A 21,516-nucleotide genomic window follows, 5' to 3' on the forward strand; every position below is an offset into this window, starting at 1 on the left:
TCAGTTGTCCAGATACAGTAGGCCTATAATTGACTGACAGGAAATATTGGGATTCATGTCTTTGTGACATTTACAGTGATGTTGGAGTTTAAATGCAGAGTATTTAGCTAAATACAGGGTATGGTCAAGTATAGAAAGGCAAAAATAGCACCTCATATAAACCATACATTAATTATGAATAATCTCATAAGTGCATGTTGTCCTCTGACACACATTTAAAGCATGAATCTCTGGAGCAAGGGCATTTCTCAACATCTTATTCAATAAGATTTTCTGTAAAAAACACTTACACAAATGACAAAAGGATTAGTATGCTGATCACAAAAAAAATTGTACAATCTACATATCACATCTGTATTACAGTACTGTATAAGAAAGAGGAAGAGCTCATAAGATTAAACACATTCTGGTACGGTCTTGTATTTCACAGTTTCACTGACGGGTCAAGTAGAATTTTCTACGATTGGGAATAAGGTTTCACTTGTCTTCAATTTACATTAAACTGCCATCCCACAAAGATTTTTGTTGTTCTTTGAAAAATGATACATTCATTTACAACACCTGAATGCTGTTTTCAGTTCATGTAACACCTTTAATTAAAGCTGGAATCCATAGCGGTGAAATTGAACACATCAGTTTGCGATATTACAACAGACATTACTTCAAACAACAGACACTGATAACAAATGCATCTAGGGGCGGCTGCTTCGCCTATCGTGGATCTCAGCTTTAAGGTTTTTTTTTTTTTAAAGGGGGCTTAGGTGGTGTAGAGGCCTTTTTAAACCAATTTCTCCACAGAGAAATGTATCTCTGCGATTCTACATATTATGCCATGGAGGGAGTGACAATTTAGCCATTTTAATGCACATTTCCTGCAATTCTATGCATTTTGCCATGGATAATGCTGTGTTCTTTTGCACAAACATATTAACAAAATCAATACGGATAGATGAATTGTTTTTAGAATTTCCAATTATCCCTGACTGTCTAGGTTTTATTTTGGTGATTGTTAGTTTTCAAATATGATATTATTGAAAAATATATAGGTCCATTATCTTTCTACATAACTTATCTGGTTTTAATCGTTTAAGTTTAGACTGAAAGCTTTTTTCCATTCTGAAAATAAATGTTTTAAAAAATAGATAAAATGCTTTTTTTTTATACCCCGTTTAATTTTTTCATTTTTTTACTTAGGAGTCCCGGAAAAAACACTTAGGTGGCCCACCCAAGGATTTTAATGGCAGAAGAACAGTGGACTCCACTTAGTTAGCTTTTAAGTGCTTTATATGTGCTTTTGAGTTGGACATACAAAACATCAGAACAGGTGAGGCAAACAGGTGACATTTTCAAAACCAAAACATATTTCAATGAGGGCCACATTGTGCTTCCAAATAAGATGTTGCATTATAAGCTTGTCTCATCACTGTCAACATAGTCTAAAGGAGTAAAATACATTAACAAACAGTTGTGCATACAATACTGAAAGTCTCACAAATAGGCTACTCACATTAAACTAACGTTTTACCATATGCACTATACTAAAGGGAGAAATACACAGGACAATAATCACATATCCTCACTGCTTGTGTGCTGTGCTTGTTCTTTCCATCAGGAGGTCCCCCTTACATGAATTTCAGCCCCTTGCCTTTAGCTCTTTGGGCTTCACAGTTCTGGCAGGACTGCATAGGTGAAAGCAGTTGGCATATGTCTATTTGAAGATAAGTGAAGGCATCACCCTATTTCTCACACCATAGGAGTCCTTTTGTGTAGGAGCTAGAAGGGGGTGACACCAATGTAACTTGGCCTTCGAATCTGGCCACTTGACCAGAACCCTCCCACCCCCACTTGTTCATCACAACCAAACACTGCAAGAGTTGGACGAGACAAAATCACTTCATTCTGATCTACAGTATTAATTATACACAGTATAACATTTTAGAGAAAATGCAAGAAGCCTACAGAATTCCTACATAAGGAGCACTAACCACGGATGTTCTCATGCACTTTCACAGGACTTCAAAAACGACTGAGTTGCCATAAGATAGAGTTTGGAATACGTGTTTCATAAGATAGCTTGGACTAGACCCACACCTGCTCCATTGACTCCAGACATTGTCAGTGGTATAGGCTGATTGTTGGTGGTGCTCGTGCTTCCTCACGCCTCGATCACACCGACAGTGTCATTGCATTTTGGTACACAAGAAGTACAGTACCAGTCAAAAGTTTGGAGACACCTACTCATTCCAGTTATTTTTTTATTATATATTTTGTTTTACTATTTTCTACATTGTAGAATAAGTGAAGACATCAAAACTATGAAATAACACATATGGAATCATGTAGTAACCAAATAAGTGTTCAACAAATCAAAATATGTGTGATTTTTCAAAGTAGCCACCATTTGCCTTGATGACAACTTTGCACAATCTTGACATTCTCTCAACCAGCTTCATCACCTGGAATGAATTTCAATTAACAAGTGTGCCATGTTAAAAGTTCATTTGTGGATTTTCTTTCCTTCTTAATGTGTCTGAGCCAATCAGTTGTGTTGTGACAAGGTAGGGGTGATATATAGAAGATAGCCATATTTGGTAAAAGACCAAGTCCATATTATGGCAAGAACATCTCAAATAAGCAAAGAGAAACGACAGTCCATCGTTACTTTAAGACATGAAGGTCAGTCAATTCGGAACATTTAAAGAACTTTTAAAGTTTATTCAAGTGCAGTTGCAAAAACCATCAAGCTCTATGATGAAACTGGCACTCATGAGGATCGCCACAGGAAAGGAAGACCCAGAGTTACCTCTACTGCAGAGGATAAGTTCATTACAGTTACCAGCCTCAGAAATTGTAGCCCAAATAAATGTTCCCCGAAGTTTAAGTAACAGACACATCTCAACATCAACTGTTCGGGGGAGACTGCGTGAATCAGGCCTTCAGGCTTTAATTGCTGCAAAGAAACCACTACTAAAGGACACCTATAACAAGAAGAGACTTGCTTGGACCAAGAAACACAAGCAATGGACATTAGACCAGTGGAAATCTGTCCTTTGGTCTGATGGTTCCAACCACTGTGTCTTTGTGAGACATGGAGGAGCTTTGCTGGTGACACTCTCGGTGACTTATTTAGAATTCAAGGAACACAATTCAAGGAACACTTAACTAGCATGGCTACCACAGCATTGTGCAGTGATACACAATCCCATCTGGTTTACGCTTAGTCTGACTATCATTTGTTTTTCAACAGGACATTGACCCAACACACCTCCAGGCTGTGTAAGGGCTATTTGACCAAGAAGGAGAGTGACGGAGTGCTGCATCAGATGACCTGGCCTCCACAATCACCCGACCTCAACCCAATGGAGATGGTTTGGGATGAGTTGGACCGCAGAGTGAAGCAAAAGCAGCCAACAAGTGCTCAGCATATGTAGGAACTCCTTCAAGACAGTTGGAAAAGCATTCCAGGTAAAGCTGGTTGAGGGAATACCAAGAGTGTGCAAAGCTGCCATCAAGGCAAAGGGCGGCTACTTTGTAGAATCTAAAATCTAAAATATATTTTGATTTGTTTAACACTTTTTTGGTTACTACACGATTCCATATGTGTTTTTTCCTAGTTTTGATTTCTTCACTATTATTCCACAATGTAGAAAATAGTAAAAATAAAGAAAAACCCTTGAATGAGTAGGTGTGTCCAAACATTTGATCAGTACTGTACATTCATTTCCAATGGAACGCTGCGTTTGCCTTGCAGCATTGCGTTGCAGAAGCAGTTGCAGTGCATTCTGTGTGGTGGACACTTTGGATTTATCAAACGTAATGCATCAAATTGTATGCGTAGACGGCTAGACAGAAATGGTATCAGATCGTAGCATCAGAAGTTATGTAGCAAGCTAAGGTGACAACAATGCCTCCCATGGACGTTTCCCAGTTGATTTGAATGTTCAACATCATAGTGTAAGAACACTTTTTAAGCCTCAAAGGTTAAGACAAGTAGTTTGAAAAAAAGTCATTTTTGGCTAGCCACAGCAGTCAAATAGCTAGCTAGGTATCTGTTTAGCTTTCTAGCACATTCACTAATTTGTTTGTAAACAATTAACAAGCTAGTTAGATACCACATGTTATTGTCAAACTGTCAACAGAGTAGCTAGCAAGCAACAATATATGCCAAATAACTGTCTAAAAACCACACAAGGGCAAATCAGATTTGACGGTTCAGACAAGACGCGTGGCCAGGAATAAGATTTGTATCTGACTTCAAAAGAACTACAAAGGTGGTTTGAAATGTGTCTTGAAATACCAAATTTCATGTGCTTTTTGGCTGTTCAGACTGCAGGAAAAAGAACAGATTCTAATCCGCTATATGCAATAAAATTGAATTTGAGTAACTTCAATGTGAACAATTCTTACGGGTACCATGCAGTCTAATCTGTCATCAAATCTGTTGTAATTTTAGTTTTGTTTTAAGTTAAACACTGCAAATGGACTATTTCAATGTATTTACCCAACCAATTAATAGAAACATGCTTCCTTGATGCAGGGCACAAATGTAGAAATGTTATCCTGCAAATCTGTTAATAGGTTTTTGATTGTGGGTATTGCTTTAAGTATTTTTTTTAAACACCCCTAACTACATTGAAATGTCAATAATGTATCTATCTATTTAAAAGCAAGTCTGTCCTTAGAGCTAACACGTATTTTCCATTAAAAGGCCACTAATACATTTACACTAGCTCTGGCCTTCACATCATTTCAACCACAGTTCATTATAAGGCAGCACATGGACCTCAACCATAGGATGGAAGCTGAAGTAATACACTGTAGCCTATATTATAGCAACATCTTAACAGATCTTAACAGATTAAACATTATGGAGTCTTAAAGGAGGCATAGTCAAGGCGAAAATGTGACAAATATTCCAACTTCAATTCATTATTTCTCAATTATGCGTTAAGATACAAATGTCAAATACAGAAACAGAAACTATTCATACCCCTTGACTTATTCCACATTTTGTTGTGTTACTGCCTGAATTTTAAAATGTATTACATTTGTTTTTAAACTCTCACCCATCTACACACAATAACCCATAATGACAAATTGAAAACATATTTTGGGATTTTTTTTGGCACATTTATTGAAAATGAAATATCAAATATACTTAAGTATTCACACCCCTGACTCAATACATGTTAGAATCACCTTTGGTAGTGATTACAGCTGTGAGTCTTTCTGGGTAAGTCTCTAAGAGGTTTGCACACCTGGATTGTAAGAACATTTGAACATGATTATTTTTCTTCCTCTAGCTGTCAAGTTGGTTGTTGACCATTGTTAGACAGCTATTTTCAACTCTTGCCATATATTTTCAAGTCAATTTAAGTCAAAACTGTATCTAGGCTACTCAGGAACATTCAATATTGTCTTGTATTCAAGACATAAAGTTAATTTATTTGCCAATTGTTTAGGGCAGTTTTACTTTAGTGCCTTATTGCAAACAGGATCTATGTTTTGGAATATTTTTAGTCTGTGCAGACTTCCTTCTTCTCACTCTGTCATTTAGGTTAGTATTATGGAGTAACTACAATGCTGTTGATCCATCCTCAGTTTTCTCCATTAAACTCTGTAAGTGTTTTAAAGTCACCATTCACCATCATGGTGAAAACCCTTCCTCTCCAGCAACTGAGTTACGAAGGACCCCTGTATCTTTGTAGTGACTGGGTGTATTAATACACCATCCAAAATGTAATTAATAACTCGACCATGTTCAAAGGGATATTCAATGTCTGCTTTAAAAAAAATCAATCTACCAATAGGTGCCCTTCTTTGCAAGGCATTGGAAAACCTCCCTGGTATTTGTGGTTGAATCTCTGTTTGAAATTCACTGCTCAACTGAAGAACCTTATGGATAATTGTATGTGTGGGGTACAGAGATGAAGTAGTCATTCGAAAATCATGATAAACACTGTTATCGCACACATAAGTACATGCAACTTATTATGTGACTTGTTAAGCAAATTTACTACTGAAATTATTTAGGCTTGTCATAGCAAAGGGGTTGAATACTTATTGACTCAAGACATTTCAGGTTTTGTTCATTTGTAAAAATGAAAAAAAAAAAACACAATTCCACTTTAACATTATAGGGTATTGTGTGTAGGCCAGTGACACAAAATCCAAATGTAATCCATTTTAAATTCAGGCTGTAACACAACAAGTTGTGGAAAAAGTCAAGGGGTGTGAATACTTTCTGAAGGCACTGTATGTGTCATCCATCCTTCTTCCAAAGGACCCTTCTGTGGATTAAATTGCCTGAAAATCCCCCAAATCATGGTATTTATTTTGTTTTCAGTTTTGTGAGGAATCGCCCATGGAATCAAATTGTCACAGTCACTTTGGGCGGAGGGATTACCGTTGCGTGGTGGTTTGTGGAAGTATGATCGGCGTACACGCAATTCCTGCAAAAGACTCAGGGAAGTGCAAGTCCCTCTCCCACTCATCAGCCTCTGTGTTGTACACTTGCACGATGCTTGTGACATTGTTTAGATGCCAATTGTACCCGCCAACGATATAGATCTTTTTGTCCAACAAGCAGCAGCCTGCCTCAGATTGCCCTGTTCGCATGGGGCTAACAGTGGTCCACTGGTCATTCTCTGGAATATAATACTCTACCACCAGGACGTCAAAGCAGCGGTCCACGTGGTCCATGCGACCGCCCAGGCAGTAAACACGGTCTTTGGCGCTGATCATAGCATGAAGCACTCTGGGCTCGTTCATGGGCGATTTGAAGTCCCATTGGTCAGATGTGGGATCATAACAGTGCAGGGCTTTCTTATCGTCCACCGAGACACCGTAACCCCCTGAGATGTAGAGCTTGTCACCACAGGGAGTTCCTGCATGGCCCCAGATTCTGCGTTTCAGTGGTTCCACGTAGGTCCACTCATTTTTCTTGGGACAGTAGCACTCTACGGACGACAGACTTCCAGATCGGTTGCGCCCCCCAGTGGCGTAGAGTTGTCCTTGAAGAACGTTGAGCTGGAACTGAATGCGCACCTCCTGCATCTGCTGGATGCGCAGCCATTGGCTCAGGTGCGGGTCATAGCGGAAGCAGACGTTTACCGCCCCTTCACCGCTGCGGTACTGCAGGTGCTGCCCGCCTACTACATAAACAAAGTTGTCCAGCACCGATACACAGGCGTGGCTGGAACCTGTCTCCGCCTCCGTTAGTTCCTTGAACTGACGTGCGGCAATGTCTGGAAGATAGAACACCTTACTGCTCACAGTGCGATCATTGTCAGTGTAGGGTGTCCCACCAAAGGTAATGAGCGAAACTACTTCGGAGCGGATCACGGTCCGAGGGGACTGCATCTCGTGCTGACGAAAGGGAAGGATCTGGAAGTTGAAGGCCTCCAGGAGGTACTGCCTGCACAGCACGTCCTCTACCATGATGTCCACCGTCTGCACGCTGTCCACCAGCTCCGAGGAGCGCATGAGGGGGAATCGTACGTGGCAGAGCACTTTGTCTGCTCCGGCCCGGCGAGCGTCGTCGTGCTGCAGCCAGCGGATGGCAGCATGGAACAGGTCGATCTCGCTGCAGTTCTTCAGCTTATTGCTCTGCAGGAAGAAGACCAGGCGCTCCATGGGAATGTGCAGGAAGTCCTCCTCCTCAGCGATTAGCAGGAAGTTGCGGAAGGTAAAGGTGTCCACAGACTCCTTGAGGGAGGACAGGTTGAAGGTGGTGGCCATCTGGCCAATGTTCAGGCAGGTCTCTACGCTCATGGCTGACTTGAGGAACTCCTCGCAGAGCTCCACGACTGGGACCATCTGGAGAAAGACAGCTGCTCCCAGTACATCCTGAATGCAGTCCAGGTCAAGTGTGACGTCTGCGCTGTAAGCAAAGTCAATTATATGTTTCAGGCCGCGGGCGGACAAGCCTTTCAGCTCAATGGTATCCTTGTTTGACTCCCTCATGCCTCCGGTGAACATGGCTCTGCAAGGTAAGTGAGAAAGCCATTTAAATAACTGTCTTTATGTTAAACTTGTTTTATTGATTTCCCCCCATTCTAAACAACATATTAATCTGAGGTAAAGTAAACATGGAACCACTCCCCTACTTGCCATGCAACATCAGGACAAGAACATCAGATTATTCATTTAAATATATTCACATTGCACATTGTACACCTGTAATGCTATTATATCCCTCCTATCAGTCCCACATATTGTACCAATTCCTCTTCCTTTCTCTATACTACGCCTCTCATCTGACTCAGCTCTTGATGCATCATCATTTCACACCAAAGCCAAATTCACCAACACAATCACACTCTTCCCCTCACCTCTACATCTGTATCATGATTTGATTTGTATGTCTCTTTACCCGGGTCTCTCTTTTACCAGTCAGTGTATCACTATAGTCAGAGAATACATCCAGTGTCCAGTTCTCTCAAATCAGTGCAGATGAAAGGAAAGGAGACGAGTAGCAGAAGCCATTTTGGAGACACAGCGTCAGTCTCACCTGAAGTAGTCACTGCAGGAGGCCAGCACTGCCTTGTGAACCTGGAAGCGCTCCTCATTGATGGCCAGCACCACATCCAGGAGCTGCCCCTGGACTCGCAGGACCGACAAGCCCTGCAGGAGAGTGGCGCTATGGCTTGGGGCTGAGAACGTGCAACGCAGGGTGCTATTCTGGTTAGCCATACTGGAAGAGAAAAGGCCTATCACTGTCAGTTTATCGGAATAGGGTATTTTAAAAAGTATTTCCACGTATCTTCTGCCAATTAAGCTTCTAGGATACTTGTCAGAGTTGACTGATCCTGTTGTAGCATCAGTGACAGTGCTGAGCTCTTGCTCTCCTGCACTTTGTCCATCCGTTTTCCCAGCAGCTGCATCATCACCCTCATCTCAACTCCCTTTTCTTTTGAATTATTCAGCTGCTTCCTTTGAAGAAATGCCTTCTTTTGTATTCAGAGAACAAAGCCTGTGTTAATGGGTGATATATTTATCCATTAAACACTAGAGAATATCTTGAATTGTTCACCACTTTCAGGACAATTTAATCTCACTAGATATTGAGTGAGGATATGACCGTCTCAATGTATAATAGTACTATAGGCTGCCCATCTATGATACCTGGGGGGAAATTATAACTGTCACTCACAATTTATGTTGAAACATTATATTTTGTTAAATAGTATGAAGTTGCCTACATATTTATCCAATATATAGCCTACATGCGGGAAGTGGTGTGTCAATTATTGTGGTGACTTACAGTATGACTGACTGTGCCTCTGGTAACTGGCAGAAGGCTAGTCAGTTTCATGTTTCAAGCTTATCAATTAAAACTAATGAAATCAAATAATTATGACTGCTTGGCTGTTTTGAGACAAATTCTTGATTGGGTTTGGTTGACAAAACACAACTTAAAAGTTCTATATTTTTATTTTAATTTTGTTTTGTTTTTAAAGTCAAACTAAAAACAAGCTATAGGCTACATTATCATCAATAAGTGGCGGATTCAATTCAGTAGGCCATAACATTTTTCATTTGATGCTGAAGAAATAGGGACTTTGCAATGTGTTGCGGTGCTGCACCTGCTAGAGGAAATTTGCTTATCCAGATGCATGAGGGGGCTAAAGTGGGGGCTAAAGTAGTTGTATGTCCCTATATAAAAATAGCTAAAAAGTTCAGATGATTGAGTGACAGGTTGGCACATAAAAAAAATGGGTATCTCCGCTGCGTCAGCACAATGGGCAGAGTACACTGCGGAGTGTGTAGGGGGGCTATGGAAAGCCACGGGGGCAGTTAGGTGTGAATCCTTTGGGTTTCTATAGAAAGTGGGAAAAACACTTCTCATCTTTGTGATACACTAAGTGAATAACGTAATAACTGTAACATTTGATTTACAAGGGCGGGGTTAAGGTTACCAGTCAGGCCCTGTTGAGGATGCAGTGTTGGAGGCCTGTCTCTCTCCTTCCTGCTCCTCTGCTGTTCCTATGGGGGGCGCTCTGCAGGAGTGTCTGCCCTGTGATGGGGTGTATGAGGTTTTCATCCGGACATTGACTGACACTGATTATGACTGAGCTCTCTCCGCAACCTGGAGAGGAGAGGGTGTGCTCTGACCCTTTCCCCGGGCTTGGAGAGAAAATGACCACACCGCAAAATGTTCCTGGGTGTGACATGGACGTCTGGAGACAACCCCAGTGGGAGGTCTGGTGTATCGTTCTGGAGAGAATTCTCCCTTACCTGCATCAAAAAAAGGTCAATGCGGAGAAGTTTGTGCCCCCGCATCGCCAAAATGTTTGTGGACAGCTGAACGTTCGATTTCATTGTTTGTCAATGTTTATCAATGCCCCATGAAATATATATTCATCAGTGAAGTTACTGTTAATCACAACATAGTCCCCCATTAATTTAGAATGTGTGGTTACAGAAATGTGTGTAATTCATTAAATATTGCCTAATACCATTCTCATTCTCCAAGTGGAAAAGTTGTTTGGAGAGCACACAAACTGCGCAACACTTGTGATTTATTTCATTGCGTGTACCAGTTAACTGTCAATTTCTTAATTGTCTTTGTTTGGAGAGCATGTGTCCGTTTTCTCCGTCATGTTTAATGGTGTGAATGCGCGCACTTTAGCGTGCATAGATATACCTGGCCTGCGCGCCAAGAATAGTTCACTTTTGGGTACCTCAAGCGTAGCCTGTATCCAAACCTGTGCTTTACTGGTTAAGGCAGGTTTTGCCTGATGAGAGGCTTTTTATTTTGCATGCTGACATTTTTATATATTTGTAAATATCACCGTCACCTTTGAAACACCAGCGCTGTGTCAATAAACCCAACACGAATTTGCACCTCTACCTGCCTCCTGCTGAATATTCGTCTTTACGACTGCTAGAAGGCCAATATTTTATGCTGATACGCGCAGCGGATATAGGTTACAGATTTTGCGCCAACCTGTCACTTTAAAAGCACTCAATGATCTCAGAGTCTCTGCATTTGAACTGTGTTTATTGTGGTGTAACGTAATATAAGCAGAATGCAACATAATTCCAATACAAGAACCGCCCCAAAAAAATAGCCCTTCGCCGATTTCAACTGCCCCCTTAAATCCCTTTATCCTGGAGCGGTGTCTGTAACTATGAACGTAACAATGTTACGACAGAATTCCAAACAGGTAGCCTAACATTCTTTCTTACTCATACCTTATCACTGGCAATATTTAGCCTGATGTAGCCTACCATGGATACAATGTACAATAAATGAATCAATCTGCAAAGATATGACAATTCATGCAAAAACAAAAAAGGCCAGTATCCTCGGGAATTTCTTGAAAATCCACCCGAATGTCCTCTCGCCAAATGTTTCACATTTATAATTTTTTTAATTCCTTACCCGGTAAGTTCTCCTGGGTGTCACGTAGGCCTATCACATGCCCATTTATCTCTGGCTGACTTTTGGTCTACATACAGTTTTCCCATATTGATTTCACCACGAGTGTCATCCTCACCTGTTCTGCGGACGATTCGAGGCGAAATCCCCACCATCCGACTCCGCCATTTTCTAACGTAGCAGTAGGTCAAAGGCATAACAAAATAAACGCATCAAGCCTATCGATAAGCCAATTATCTTACTTTCCCCTGTGCTAAAATATGGTGATCTCTGCACCAGATGTAAATGTCCTGTTGTGGTGGGAGTTTTTTCGGGTTTGTACTGAGCGCGCGCGCAACTTTACTTTTGTGAATGCAAGGACGTCTAGGTCTGGGAAAACCACTGCACAGATATAACAAGGAGCAGAAGTGTAATCAGCTAGCTAGACGGATTCCACAGCGATTTGCATTTGCCTGTGCATTTCATAATATATATATATATATATATTTATATATATATATATTTAAACAGGCGTATATGTAGTTTTGGACTTCTGTTTAAGGCATTTGTTAAGATTACACTCGGCTGTTATTGCTGATGTAGTAGTCGGGCTAGCTAGTATGCTAGATAACCATCATAATGGTTTGGTTAGCTAGCCAATTTAGCTAGCTAGTGTCGTCAACCATATTGGCATCTGAATTCGAATTATTTAAAGTGTAATGCAGTTGATTGATAACAATGGTATGACTGAACATATATTCAGCATTAGATGAGCATTATAACATGATTACTACCCAAAATAAATGTGGAATGGCATGTACAGTGAACACCTAAAGTGTTGATCCCATGTTTCATGATCTGAAATAAAAGATCCCAGAAATGTACGATATGCACCAAAAGCTTATTTCTCTCAAATGGTAGTGAGCATATCTGGTATGACAAGATAATCCATCCACCGGACAGGTGTGGCATATCAAGAAGCTGATTAAACAGCATGAACATTACACAGGTGAACCTTGTGCTGGGGACAATAAAAGGCCACTCTATAATGTGCAGCTTTGTCACACAATGCCACAGATGTCTTAACTTTTGAAGGAGTGTGCAATTGGCATGCTGACTGCAGGAATGTCCACTAGCGCTGTTGCCAGAGAATTGAATGTTAATTTCTCTACCATATGCCGCCCCCAATGTCATTTAAGAGAATTTGGCTGTATGTTCAACCGGCCTCACAGTTTGCGGATGCCAACTTTGTGAACAGACTGCCCCATGGTGGCGTTGGGGTTATGGTATGGGCAGGCATAAGCTACGGACAATGAACACAATAACATTTTATTGATGGTAATTTGAATGCACAGAGATACCGTGATGAGATCCTGAGGCCCATTGTCATGCCACTCATACACCTCCATCACCTCAAGTTTCAGCATGATAATGCAATACCCCATGTTGCAAGGATCTATACACAATTCCTGGAAGCTGGAAATGTCCCAGTTCTTTCATGGCCTGCGTATTCACCAGACCAGAAATGTCACCCATTGAGCATTTTTGGGATGATCGACGTGTACGACAGCATGCTCCAGTTCCCGCCAATATCCAGCAACTTCAGACAGCCATTGAAGTGGAATGAGACAACATTTCACAGGCCACAATCAACAGCCTGATCAACTCTAGGTGACGGAGATGTGTCACGCTGCATTAGGCAAATGGTGGTCGCACCAGATACTGACTGGTTTTCTGATCCACTCCCCTACCTTTTTTAAGGTATCTGTGACCAACAGATGCATATCTTAATTCCCAGTCATGTAAAATCCATAGATTAGGGTCTAATTCATTTATTTCAATTGACTGATTTCCTTATATGAACTGTATTTTACATGACTGTATTTTTTTATAACCTTTATTTAACTAGGAAAGTCAGTTAAGAACAAATTATTATTTACAATGACGACCTACCAAAAGGCAAAAGGACCAAACACACATCACGACAAAAGAGACACCACACCATTGCATAAAGAGAGACCGAAGACAACAATATAGCATGGCAGCAGCACATGACAACACAGCATGGTAGCAACACACATGACAACAACATGGTGGCAGCACAAACCATGGTGCAAACATTATTGGGCACAGACAACAGTGCAAAGGGCAAAGAAGGTAGAGACAACAGATTGTTCCAGTCTCTAGCTGCAGCGAACTGAAAAGAGGAGGGACCCAGGGATGTGTGTGCTTTGGGGACCTTTAACAGAATGGGACTGGCAGAACAGGTGTTGTATGTGGAGGATGAGGACTCCAATAGGTATCTCAGATAGGGGGGAGTGATGCCTAAGAGGGTTTTATAAATAAGCATCAACAAGTGGGTCTTGCAACGGGTATACAGAGATGACCAGTTTACAGAGTACAGAGTGCAATGATGTGTCGCTCTGGATAAGAGCGTCTGCTAAATGACTTAAATGTAAATGTAATGTAAATGTGTCCTATAATGAGCATTGGTAGCAAATCTGGTGGCCGAATGGTAAAGAACATCTATCTGCTCGAGAGCACCCTTACCTGCAGATCTATGAATTACGTCTCCATAATCTAGCATGGGTAGGATGTCATTGTCGGTGATCAGACCTACCACTGTTGTGTCATCTGTAAACTTAATGATGGCGTCGTGTCTGGCCATGCAGTCGTTGGTGAACAGGGAGTGCAGGAGGAGACTGAGCACGCACCCCTGGGGGGCTCCAGTGTTGAGGATCAGCGTGGCAGATGTGTTGCTACCTACCCTCACCACCTGGGAGCGGCCCGTCAGGAAGTCCAGGATCCAGTTGCAGAGGGAGATGTTTGGTCCCAGGATCCTTAGCTTAGTGATGAGCTTTGAGGGTACTATGGTGTTGAACACTGAGCTTTAGTCAATTAATAGCATTCTCACATAGGTGTTCCTTTTGTCCAGGTGGGAAAGGGCAGTGTGGAGTGCAATAGAGATTGCATCATCTGTGGACCTGTTTTGGCGGTATGCAAATTGGAGTGGGTCTTGGGTTTCTGGGATAATGGTGTTGATGTGAGCCATTACCAGCCTTTCAAAGCACTTCATGGCTACGGACATGAGTGCTACGGGTCTGTAGTCATTTAGGCAGGTTGCCTTCGTGTTCTTGGGCAGAGGGACTATGGTGGTCCGCTTGAAACATGTTGGCATTACAGACTCAATCAGGGACATGTTGAAAATGTCAGTGAAAACACCTGCCAGTTGGTCAGTACAGGGACTAATCTAAAGCACCACTAGGTGGCAGTAGTAACACATGAACGGCTAGGGCATTGCTACCTAACTGAATTGTGGAATCTCACTGAATCCCGGTCACTCTTTGGCAAGAAAGGAGAGTTCACGTCAAGTAAAGGTAAGGATGGCTCACCTAGGGAGCTCTACACTCACAATTCCACTTAGTTCAGGAACTGTAACTCTAAGCCAGATGCCGGATGTAACTATGAGCCGGATGCTGGATGTAATGCTGTGGTGGATGCTGGATGTAACTCTGAGCCGGATGCTGGATGTAACTCTAAGCCAGATGCCGGATGTAACTATGAGCCGGATGCTGGATGTAACTATGAGCCGGATGCCGGATGTAACTCTGTGCCAGATGCTGGATGTAACTCTAAGCCAGATGCCAGATGTAACTATGAGCCGGATGCTGGATGTAACTCTGTGCCAGATGCCGGATGTAACTATGAGCCGGATGCTGGATGTAACTATGAGCCGGATGCCGGATGTAACTCTGTGCCAGATGCTGGATGTAACTCTAAGCCAGATGCCAGATGTAACTATGAGCCGGATGCTGGATGTAACTCTGTGCCAGATGCTGGATGTAACTCTAAGCCAGATGCCGAATGTAACTATGAGCCGGATTCTGGATGTAATGCTGTGCCGGATGCTGGATGTAACTCTGTGCCAGATGCTGGATGTAACTCTAAGCCAGATGCCGGATGTAACTATGAGCCGGATGCTGGATGTAACTATGAGCCGGATGCCGGATGTAACTATGAGCCGGATGCTGGATGTAACTATGAGCCGGATGCTGGATGTAACTCTGAGCCGGATGCTGGATGTAACTCTGAGCCGGATGCTGGATGTAACTCTGAGCCGGATGCTGGATGTAACTCTAAGCCGGATGCCGGATGTAAGGCTGTGGTGGATGCTGGATGTAACTCTGAGGCAGATACTTGATGCTGGATGTAAGTCTGAGCCGGATTCTGGACGTAACTCTGAGCCGGATGCTGGATGTAACTCTGAGCCGGATGCTGGATGTAATTCTGAGCCGGATGCTGGATATAACTCTGTGCAGGATGCAACTCTGTGCAGGATGCTGGATGTAACTCTGAGCCAGATGCTGATCCAGCATCTAGCTCAGAGTTACAGCCCCTACTGTTAATAGGCTCACCAGACTTGTAGAAACTTACACAATATATACAAAAGTATGTTGACACACTTTCTCTCAAATTAGTGGATTTGGCTATTTCAACCTCACCCTTTGCAGACATGTGTATAAAATCGAGCACACAGCCATGCAATCTCCATAGACAAACATTGGCCTTAGAATGGCCTTACGGAAGAGTTCAGTGACTTTCAACGTGGCACCGTCATAGGATACCACCTTTCTAATAGGTCAGTTAGTCAAATTTCTGCCTTGCTAGAGCTGCTCCGTACAACTGTAAGGGCTGTTATTGTGAAGTGGAAACGCCAAGGAGCAACAACGACTCAGCCGCGAAGTGGCAGGCCACACAAGCTCACAGAACGGGACCGGCGAGCGCTAAAGAATGTAGCGCATAACATTTGTCTGTACTGCCTCCCGAGCGGGACAGTGATCTAAGGCACTGCATCGCAGTGCTAGAGGCGTCAATACAGACCTGGGTTCGATCCCAGGCTGTATCACAACTGGCTGTGATTGGGAATCACATAGGGTGGCACACGCGGTATTGTTCATCAGGAGCTTCATAAAATGTGTTTCCATGGCCAAGCAGCAGCACACAAGTCTAAGATCACCAAGTGCAATGCCAAGCATTGGCTGGAGTGGTGTAAAGCTCACTGGTATTGGAGTTTTTTTATTTTATTTTTTATTTCACCTTTATTTAACCAGGTAGGCATTTGCAACTGCGACCTGGCCAAGATAAAGCAAAGCAGTGTGACACAGACAACAACACAGAGTTACACATGGAGTGAACAATAAACAAGTCAATGACACAGTAGAAAAAAAGAAAGTCTATATACAGTGTGTGCAAAAGGCATGAGGAGGTAGGCAATAAATAGGCCATAGGAGCGAATAATAACAATTTAGCAGGTTAACACTGGAGTGATAAATGAGTAGATGATGATGTGCAAGTAGAGATACTGGTGTACAAAAGAGCAGAAAAGTAAATAAAATAAAAACAGTATGGGGATGAGGTAGGTAAATTGGGTGGGCTATTTACCGATGGACTATGTACAGCTGCAGCGATCGGTTAGCTGCTCAGATATTTGATGTTTAAAGTTGGTGAGGGAGATAAAAGTCTCCAACTTCAGCGATTTTTGCAATTCGTTCCAGTCACTGGCAGCAGAGAACTGGAAGGAAAGGCGGCCGAATGAGGTGTTGGCTTTGGGGATGATAAGTGAGATATATCTGCTGGAACATGTGCTATGAGTGGGTGCTGTTATCGTGACCAGTGAACTGAGATAAGGCGGAGCTTTACCTAGCATAGACTTATAGATGACCTGGAGCCAGTGGGTCTGGCGACGAATATGTAGCGAGGGCCAGCCGACTAGAGCATACAGGTCGCAGTGGTGGGTGGCATAAGGTGATTTGGTAACAAAACGGATGGCACTGTGATAGACTACATCCAGTTTGCTGATTAGAGTGTTGGAAGCTATTTTGACATCGCCAAAGTCGAGGATCGGTAGGATAGTCTGTTTTACTAGGGTAAGTTTGGCGGCGTGAGTGAAGGAGGCTTTGCTGCTAAATAGAAAGCCGATTCTAGATTTGATTTTGGATTGGAGATGTTTAATATGTTTAATATGAGTCTGGAAGGAGAGTTTACAGTCTAGCCAGACACCTAGGTATTTATAGTTGTCCACATATTCTAGATCGGAACCGTCCAGGTTGGTAATGCTATTCGGGCGGGCGGGTGCGGGCAGCGAACGGTTGAAAAGCATGCATTTGGTTTTACTAGCGTTTAAGAGCAGTTGGAGGCCACAGACGGAGTGTTGTATGGCATTGAAGCTCGTTTGGAGGTTAGTTAGCACAGTGTCCAAGGAAGAGCCAGAAGTATACAGAAGTATACAGGAGTGATGAAGCACGCATCTGTTATGCTGGTGAATGAGGACCCAAAAGCGACTTAGCGAAAACAGAGTCTTTATTCCAGTAAATGGCAAAAGTAATAATCCTGGAACACTAAAGAAGAAAACAAAACAGGAAAAAACTTAAATCCACTCGTAGTAACGAGGACAGACTGGAGACTCGACCATTGACTGCAGGTTGCTTCGGGAAGGCACCGACCGTAGCAGACTAAGACACCTGCTCACACGCAGCATCTGAAGGAGACAAGACACGACAGGGCGAGACAAGGACACAGCACAGCGAACATCATACAAGGATCCGACAAGGACAGAAGCGGAAAACAAGGGGAGAAATAGGGACTCTAATCAGAGGCAAAATAGGGGACAGGTGTGAAAAGACTAAATGAGTGAGTTAGGAGAATGAGGAACAGCTGGGAGCAGGAACGGGACGATAGAGAGAAGAGAGAGAGGGAGGGGGAGAGAGAGGGATAGAAAAAGGGAACGAACCTAATAAGACCAGCAGGGGGAAACGAACAGAAGGGAAAGCACCAGGACAAGACAATATAAGACAAAACATGACAGCATCACTGTCTGGCAGTTCGACAGATTAATTGAGGTTTGGCTGATGCCAGGAGAACGCTACCTGCCAGTGAGGGGAAATCTTAATGCTACAGCATACAATGACATTCTAGACGATTCTGTGCTTCCAACTTTGGGGAAGGCCTTTTCCTGTTTCAGCATGACAATGCCCCCATGCACAAGGCGAGGTCCATACAGAAATGTTTTTTAATTGTAATATTTGTATTTAACCTTTATTTAACTAGGCAAGTCAGTTAAGAACAAATTCTTATTTACAATGATGGCCTACACCAGCCAAACCCGGACAACGCTGGGCCAATTGTGCGCCGCACTATGGGACTCCCAATCACGGCCGGTTGTGATACAGCCTGGATACAAAAAAGGGTATGTATGTTTTAATGGAAGAGAAGGAAATTTGTAAGTGACCCCAAACTTTTGAATGGTAGTGTATATAATTTATGTGAGAGACAAGATTCACAAATTCTACAGCACAACAGCAGAGTCATGTCTTCAGTGTAAAACTAACAATAACTCAATAATTTATGCTTTCTGGGAGTGCTATAAAGTCCAGAAATTATGGGCAGAGTTAGAAAGCTGGCTGACAGAAGTTTTACAATGTAAAAGTATTTTAACCAGTCTATGTGCATATTTCAAGACACGGCATATTGGGTGTGCAGTGAGATACCCAATGGGCTAGACAATATTATTTTTGGCAATTATATTGAAGAAGTTAGGGACGCAACTTTGGTTTTAGAAGTGGGGTGGGGGACATAACCTGGCAGGGGGTCCTCCCTCATAATTATTTCTGGCATCTAAACTAATTTCCTGCCTTTCTACTTGGGCTGTCTCCGACCAAAAACATCTTGGTCCACCAAGAGTAGTCTTTTCTTTCGACCAATCGATTGGTTGTGTATAGACACACCCTATGTGTTTTAATAAAATCAACAAGGCTATATGTCCTGAACTCATCTGATGCTTTAAGCTTGCTGTTTGATTCAATAATGAAGACACAAAAATGATTCAAGAGGTAGCCAGAGATGAAGATATCCTAACCAGAAGAAAAATAAACTGTTCTCGGCCCTCCTTATGCTCCTGAAGTTGCCGGTAATAGGCTACACCAGTGGTCGGCAACCTTTTTCATTTGGAGTGACAATTTATCTTACCATTTCTATCAATCTGTGTGCCAGCGGTAGGCTATTTGTGTAAGCGATAAGAAGTAATAAGGCATTTTATGACATTTCCACTGGATTAGAGTATTACATTTTTCCCTTTCATGCTGAGTGGTTATCGAAAGGGAGAGAACGGCTAATATTGTTCAAATACTTTGAGGAACTGATTTTGATTTTAAAAACAAAAGACAAGTGTAGCATAGGTTGAGTTCTGTAAAACACATGTCCACTCCAACAACGAGAAAGGTAAATGACTAATAATAATATATTGAATGCATTAACAGAAATTACCATAACCAAACAAACATTGACGGTAAATGTAGGCTACTACTAGTGATGTATGTAATGGGGAAATAATAGGCACAGCAAACAATGCACACAATTAAGTTATTATGAAAAAATGAATAACCCCAAAATGGCGGGAGTGTAACGATTTTCGTGGGGTGAAAGAGGAGGACCAAAGTGCAGCGTGGTATGTATCCATAATACTTTAAATTCAGAATGAATACACGAACAAAAACAACAAAACGATAACCGAACAGTTCTGACAGGTGCAACAAACACTATCCAAAAAAATAATCACCCACAACTCAAAATGGGAAAACAGGCTACCTAAATATGGCTCTCAATCAGAGACAACGATAGACAGCTGCCTCTGATTGAGAACCATACCAGGCCAAACACATAGAAAAAGAAAACCTAGAGCATACAACATAGAATACCCACCCACATCACACCCTGACCAAACTAAAAATAGAAACATACAAAGTAATCTATGGTCAGGGTGAGACAGTACCCCCCCCCCAAAAGGTGTGGACCCCGGCCGCAAAACCTAAACCCATAGGGAGGATCTGGGTGGGCATCTGTCCACGGTGGCGGCTCTGGCGCGGGACCCCGCTCCACAATAGTCTTGGTCCACTTACGTGGCGCCTTTGGAGCGGCGGGCCCCAAATAGACGGGAGACTCCGCCAGCGCCGGACTCTGGCAGCCCCTGACAGACGGGCGGCTCTGGCAGCTACTGACTGACGGGAGGCTCTGGCAGCTCCTGACAGACGGGCGGCTCTGGCAGCTCCGGACAGACGGGAGAACCTGGAGAGAGGAGACGGAGAGACAGCCTGGTGCGTGGGGCTGCCACAGGGCTCACCAGGCTGGGGAGACCTACAGGATGCCTGATGCGTGGAGGAGGCACCGGATAGACCGGGCTGTGGGGGAGCACTGGGGCTCTGGTGCGCAGCCTTGGCACCACTCCTCCAGGCTGGATGACCCCTTTAGCCCGGACCCTCCAGAGTGCAAGCACAGGTTGAACCGGGCTGTGGGTGAGCACTGAAGATCTGGTGCATACTACTCGCACCTCTCCCTTAGGCTCAATACCCACATTCACCCGGCACGGGCGGAGTGCAGGCATATGTTCCCATCTGTGTTTTTAAAATTTTTAAATAAAGATAAATCTTTTCTTCCCAATTTTGTGGTATACAATTGTTAGTAATTACTATCTTGTCTCATTGCTACAACTCCCGTATGGGCTCGGGAGAGACGAAGGTCGAAAGCCATGCGTCCCCCAAAACACAACCCAACCAGGCCGCACTGCTTCTTAACATGTATCCAACCCGGAAGCCAGCCGCGCCAATGTGTCGGAGGAGCGTGCACTGTGCCCGGCCTGCCACAGGAGTCACTGGTGCATGATGAGACAAGGATATCCCTACTGGCCAAACCCTCCCTAACCCGGACGACGCTAGGCCAATTGTGCGTCGCCCCATGGACTGCTGGCTGCGACGGAGCCTGGGCGCAAACCCAGGGTCTCTGGTGGCACAGCTAGTGCAGCGATGCAGTGCCCTAGACCACTGCGCCACCCGGGAGGCCCCCCTTCTGTATTTTACACCTCCAGCAGAGGAAATACATTTCTGAGTGCATGTTATTCAGTTTCACTGGCATATAGTACGATCTATGGATGGTCTTAAACTGCAGTAATTTACGTCTGAGATTATATGAACATAATCAATAACGTTACATTGCTATACTGACTCTAATAAAAACTCACATTGCGCTGTCAAGAAACGTTTGGCCGCTAGTTTCATCATTTAATTCAGGTCTAGTGTGAGTGAGGCAAAAATAATACCTAC

The 21,516-nt window shown here is 43.1% G+C and overlaps 1 protein-coding gene across 2 annotated transcripts; it reads right to left on the bottom strand.

Moving 5' to 3' along the window:
• Nucleotides 1-6,145: 6,145 nt before the first annotated feature.
• Nucleotides 6,146-11,799, bottom strand: LOC123997634 (kelch-like protein 26). 2 transcript variants are annotated; one of them, XM_046302066.1, is made up of 3 exons: nt 11,505-11,799; nt 8,513-8,695; nt 6,146-7,984 (listed from the first exon to the last, which is right to left on the bottom strand). In XM_046302066.1, exons 1-3 carry the CDS (start codon nt 11,552-11,554, stop codon nt 6,403-6,405), a joined length of 1,815 nt encoding a protein of 604 aa, XP_046158022.1. In that variant the 5' UTR covers nt 11,555-11,799; the 3' UTR covers nt 6,146-6,402. The 2 variants fall into 2 exon arrangements, with proteins under 2 accessions (XP_046158022.1, XP_046158023.1); XM_046302067.1 differs by lacking the exon at nt 8,513-8,695 and having other exon boundaries at nt 11,390-11,528.
• Between the last annotated feature and the right edge of the window lie 9,717 nt (nt 11,800-21,516).

The sequence above is a fragment of the Oncorhynchus gorbuscha genome, linkage group LG15 (assembly GCF_021184085.1).
Source record: "Oncorhynchus gorbuscha isolate QuinsamMale2020 ecotype Even-year linkage group LG15, OgorEven_v1.0, whole genome shotgun sequence".
Taxonomy (NCBI): domain Eukaryota; kingdom Metazoa; phylum Chordata; class Actinopteri; order Salmoniformes; family Salmonidae; genus Oncorhynchus; species Oncorhynchus gorbuscha.